Genomic DNA, 6,043 nt, shown 5'->3' with positions numbered 1-6,043 from the left:
TGGGGAGGAGGGGGGGGCAGGTGAAAAACCCCTATGAAGACAATGGGAACTTCATAAACATATGAAAACCTTTAGGAGCTTAGGAATGGGCTGGGGCTTTGGATTGTACTACTGTCACTGCCTCTGTGGTCTCTGGGAAATTATGAAGTATCTCTGCAAACCAGTCTCTTCATTATTATCATTATTATGTGCTATCATTGTTATTAATATCCACACAATTATTTTGTATATAATAGTAGTAACACTAGTGATAAATGGTTTCTTACGACTTAAGTAACTGAATCCATCTAAAGTGCTTAAAATAACATCCGGCATCACTATGAAGATGAAAGACATACCGGCTGTCACACTATTCTACTCATACCATATTTACAGCAGTGTAGCGAGCAAGGACCTTCAGATTCGAGAGATACCTTCAGGTGTTTTTTTGGTTGGACGTGCGAAGCCTCCTCAGGACTTTTGTTCGTAAATAGGTGATAAAGCAGAGATGGTCTTTGTTGGTAAACGTTCCCCACATCCTGGAAGACTCCTGAAGTATCAGGGAAATCTGCAGCAGATGGCATCAATGCACTCACCATCAGGGGTTATTTGGGACTGGTTTCTGATGATCGTTACTATAGATTGTACATTTGTGCATAGGATTAATTCATAACATTCTCTCTGATGGTTTAGAAAACTTGAACTAAACTCCACCACTGTCTCATCCTATTCCATGACATACATCTTACATTTCCCCCCAAAGAATTAAATTGATTTGTTGGGAAATTGAGCTGTCTCCACTTAACGATGTGTGGCAACTAGAATTCACTGTATACTCAAAACGGGTGAATTTTATAGTATGCCAATTATACCTGAATGAAGTCGTTCATTGTGTGATGACCCAGGTATGATTTAGCGCAGCGGTTCTGCAAGGCTTCCACTATAAAAAGCCTCCTCTAATGTCAAAAACTGTGTACTGGATTTTCAGCCCCCTGACATTGATCTTGTGTGCTCGTGGAATAGGGCCTGTGGAGGTGGTTGTCCTAGGTTTATTGGAGACGGTGTGAGCATTCTGACCCGGTCTTCTTGCAACTCTGCTGTCCACGCAGAAGAGCAAGTGAACATATCCACCCTCTTCGCAGTGAGTAAAGACACTGCTCACATAGGCCGAGCTTTTTTGAATGTGTGGCTTCTTTCACCCCCTGTGGCCTCTGCCCACTGACCACTAGGAAACATCAGTGTGTGTGTGGCATTGCTATTTTGAACGCTCCCAAATCAATATATAGAATCCGGTTCTGTTAGAAGTGAGAAGACCATTCTGTTTGGTAAAGCTCAGGAAATAGGTGAGTGTCATTACAAAGTACTTTAATCATTTTTTTTGTCTCTTAAGGTGTTTATCTTAAGCTATCCCAATGTTGTTCTAAAATTGAATTGGGAGGTTTTTTGAGTATTTAGACTTTAGTCAAAATTTTCTTAATTTTCCTGTGGCTCATGACGGTGTTCGGCAAGAATATTAACTCTTTTAAATAAAGAAATGTTTCAGGACATTGGGGGATAAGGACACATTTGTAATATCTTAATTGATAAAGGGAATAATTAAAAAATATAATTTAATAACTTTATAGAGTTATAATTAATAAACTACATATTTGAATTGTCTAGCTTCACAAGTTCTGACATATTGTATGCTCATTAAATTGTAATTACAATGAAAAAAAAATAAAGAAAGAAATGTTTCAAACTCCAGAAAACTACTGAGGACTTTGTGAGAAACATGTGCCCATCTCCCACGGTGTCTAGTCAGATCACAACACTAGTGCACATCCGCTTCACAGGGTTCTGAGATCCTTCATCCAAAACACAACAAAACACTGGGAACACGTCACAGCTGACGGCATCCGTGCAGCCCTCACTGATCTCTGCCGTTCCTACTTCTGCACTTCTTGACTCCCGAATTTGATGAGTTTTATTCACATTCAGGTTTTGAAACATTTACCATTGACCTATTATCTATAAAAACATATTGTTCTTTTGCAAGTCTTAGGATTTTATACGAATCACCACTGAACTGACTGTACTTAACCTTCTGCATCCAACATTCTTTACTTGCCAGTGATCCGTTTAGGCAAGAAACCCCTGAGAATCTTTTCTGAGCTGCTGAACCCCGAATAAATTTGGCTTCAGGGATAATAATTTCCAGGACTTTCCTGTCACTCACCATGATTCCCAGGATTCTGAGTTTCATCTGAATCATGCTCAGGAGATTTTGGGGTTTGTTTAGTCGGAGGGATGAAATTTGGGCCGATGGGCATGAGACCTAGGAGAAGCAAAATAGTTGTTGCTTAAGAGACAACCTGAGAGGAGGGTGGATGCAGGGAGGCAGCAGGGACAGGAAAGGTCAGGAGGTGGAGGGATGCGAACAAGGGCCAGTGGGAGTGAAAAGTGCAGGATCCAGGTCTGAGCATCTCTGTGGCCACTCCTGGCCTTGAGCCCTGTTCAGGATACAATAGAAAAGAAGGTTCTGAAGCTGCTCAGGGAATTCTCCCCGCACAAACGAAATGGGGTAAATTTAGTTGAGCCAAAGAAGGAGCCACGATATGTAAAGGGAAAGAGGGATGGTCTTGTGTTCCCAGGTCAGCCTGTTACCTAGAGCAGTCATGAAGTCGTATCTTTTCTTCATGTACACATAGCTTAATTCATCTGCATTTTCCAGTTTTGTCCACTCTTCCTCAGACAAGCATTTGGGAACATCCTTGAACATCTAGGAAAAGAAGAAATAAATGAATCCCTGCAGCCGCTCAGGTAAACATGTTTGCCCTTTGGCCTGCCCTCTTCCTGCGCTGCAGAACCTGTGTTGGACTTGTACACTGGAGCTAACAGTTCCTCCTGGTTGATGTCACAGTGAACTGACAGAACAAGGGAAACATGGCTCAGCCTCTCCCCTGCTTGCAGCAGGTGCTTCATGCTGCTGGTGGGCTGTCCTCTCACCTTCCAGAATGGACCGTGAGTCACCAAGTGCAGCCAAGGTCACAGGCCTTGTTTCCTTCAGGGATGCTAGGCAAGTTCTGAGTGACGGTGGGAAGCTCCTGAGACTCGGATCTCCCCCGGCCCACACCCTACTCCCTACTCCTCTGACTTCATGACCTCAGACATGTGGTCACCCTGTCCTGTGCCCCAGTCACTTCTTGAGACCCCCCAGGCTCCTCACCTCGCATGTCTCCTCTGAATCCTGAGAGTCCTCCATGGGGTTGTTATCCAAGGAGCTGTCTTTGTTCATGCCTCTGGGAGTGCAGTGATCTTGAAGGGATACAAGTGAGTCTCTGAGGTCACCCAGACTAAGGGCCTGTGGGGATAAAGCCCTGAGGCAGGGTCAAACTCAGTGTCACCAGGAATTTAGATTCTGCTTTTGCTACAATGAGCTATCATCCCACTCCTGCCAGAGTGGCTACAATCACTAACACAACAAACAAGTGCTGGTGAGGATGCGGAGAAAAGGGAACCCTACTGCATAGCTGGTGGGAATGCCGACTGGTGCAGCCTCTGTGGAAAACAGTGCAGTTTCCTCAAAAAGAGACATGATATTATACATACAAAACCCTAGAGACTCCATCAAAAAGCTACTAGACTTAATACATGAATTTGGCAAAGTAGCAGGATACAAAATTAATGCCAAGAAATCTGAGGCATTTCTATACACCAACAGTGAACTTACAGAAAGGGAGACTAAAAAAGGAATCCCTGATATCACTCATTTGTGGAATATAATGAACAACTTACACTGATGAGCCAGAGACATAGAAGCATCGAACAGACCATCTAACCTAAGAGTAAAGGCAGGGAAGGGGAGAGGAGTAAGAGATCAACCAAAGGACTTGTGTACATGCATATGAGCATAACCAATAGACACACAGTAGTGGGGTGAGGGCATGTGCTGGGGGGTGGGAGCAGCCGGGGAGAGGTCAATAGGGGGAAAGGAGACTTATGTAACACTAAAACAATAAAGAATTTTTAAAAATTGTAAACACAAGAAAAGTAAATAAATAAAAAATAAATAAAAGGTATATAAAAATAAAAAAGCAATCCCATTTACCATCACACCAAATAAATTAAGATACCGAGGAATAAACTGAACTAAAGAGGTAAAAGACCTCTATTCAGAAAACTATTAATGCCAAGAAATCTGAGGCATTTCTATACACCAATAGTGAACTTTCAGAAAGAGAGATTATAAAAACAATCCCATTTACCATCGCACCAAAAAAATTAAGCTACCTAGGAATAAACTTAACTAAAGAGGTAAAAGACCTCTACTCAGAAAACTACAGGACGTTGAAAAAAGAGATAGAGGAAGACATAAAGAGATGGAAGAACATACCATGTTCTTGGATTGGTAGAATCAACATCATTAAAATGTCCATACTACCCAAAGCAATCTATAAATTCAACGCACTTCCCATTAAAATACCAATGGCCTACTTCAAAGATCTAGAACGAACTCTCCAAAAATTCATCTGGAATAAAAAAAGACCCCGAATAGCTGCAGCGATCCTGAGAAAGAACAAAGTAGGTGGGATCTCAATGCCAGATATCAAGCTGTATTACAAAGCCACTGTTCTCAAAACTGCCTGGTACTGGCACAAGAACAGACATATAGATCAGTGGAATAGAATAGAGAGTCCAGAAATTAGCCCGAACCAATATGCTCAATTAATATTTGACAAAGGAGGCAAGAACATACAATGGAGCCAAGATAGTCTCTTCAATAAATGGTGTTGGGAAAATTGGACAGATATATGCAAGAAAATGAAACTAGACCACCAACTTACACCATACACAAGAATAAACTCAAAATGGATAAAGGACTTAAATGTACGACAGGAAACCATAAAAATTCTAGAAGAATCCAAAGGCAACAAAATCTCAGACATATGCCAAAGCAATTTCTTCACTGATACAGCTCCTAGGGCAGTTGAAACTAAAGAGAAAATGAACAAATGGGACTACATCAAAATAAAAAGTTTCTGCACAGCAAAAGAAACCATCAACAAAACAACAAGAAAGCCCACTACATGGGAGAACATATTTGCCAACATTATATCTGATAAGGGCCTAATCTCCAAAATTTATAGGGAACTCATACAACTTAACAAAAGGAAGATAAACAATCCAATCAAAAAATGGGCAAAGGATCTAAATAGACACCTTTCAAAAGAGGACATTCAGAAAGCCAAGAGACATATGAAAACATGCTCAAAGTCACTAATCATCCGAGAGATGCAAATCAAAACAACAATGAGGTACCATCTCACACCTGTCAGACTGGCTATCATCAACAAATCAACAAATGACAAGTGCTGGAGAGGATGTGGAGAAAAAGGAACACTTGTGCACTGCTGGTGGGAATGCAGACTGGTGCAGCCACTATGGAAGACAGTATGGAGTTTCCTCAAAAAACAAAACATGGAACTCCCATTTGACCCTGTGATCCCACTTCTAGGAATATATCCCAAGAAAACAGAAACACCAATCAGAAAGGATATATGCACCCCTATGTTCATAGCAGCACAATTCACCATAGCTAAGATCTGGAAACAGCCTAAGTGCCCATCAGCAGATGAATGGATTAGAAAACAGTGGTCCATACACGATGGAATACTACACTGCGATAAAAAAGAAGGAATTCTTACCATTTGCAACAGCGTGGACAGACCTGGAGAGCATTATGCTGAGCGAAATAAGCCAGGCAGAGAAAGATAAATACCACAGGATCTCACTCATTTGTGGAATATGAAGACCATCATAAACCGATGAACAAAAGCAGAACCAGAGCCATAGAAGCCTCGATCAGACCCTCCAACCGCAGGGAGAAGGCCCGGGAGGGTGGGGACGGGGAGGAGGACGGGGGTGAAGGAGCGAGCGGCACGGGTGGGCGCTGCAAAGCCGCCACGGGGATGTGAAGCACGGCACAGGGAACACGGGGAATAATGCAGTGGACACTGTGTGTGGGGCTGGGCGCGCTGGAAATATGGGGTCCCTGCACCGTGAACCGGACACCAGTGCAAAG

General features: G+C 42.4%; 1 protein-coding gene across 1 annotated transcript in view; it reads right to left on the bottom strand.

The window, feature by feature from the left end:
- Positions 1-3,256, bottom strand: part of LOC102245725 — a 16,304-nt gene extending 13,048 nt beyond the window's left edge. Inside the window, exons 1-4 of the mRNA XM_014543484.1 lie at positions 3,188-3,256; positions 2,626-2,740; positions 2,198-2,296; positions 414-547 (exon numbers count right to left, since the gene is read on the bottom strand). Of these exons, the coding sequence (XP_014398970.1) occupies positions 414-547; positions 2,198-2,296; positions 2,626-2,740; positions 3,188-3,256 (417 nt within the window). The remainder of the gene's footprint in view (positions 1-413; positions 548-2,197; positions 2,297-2,625; positions 2,741-3,187) is intronic.
- Positions 3,257-6,043: the final 2,787 nt, after the last annotated feature.

This window comes from Myotis brandtii, unplaced genomic scaffold, assembly GCF_000412655.1.
Source record: "Myotis brandtii unplaced genomic scaffold, ASM41265v1 scaffold327, whole genome shotgun sequence".
NCBI classification, from domain to species: domain Eukaryota; kingdom Metazoa; phylum Chordata; class Mammalia; order Chiroptera; family Vespertilionidae; genus Myotis; species Myotis brandtii.
This window is presented reverse-complemented; position numbering and strand designations above follow the sequence as displayed.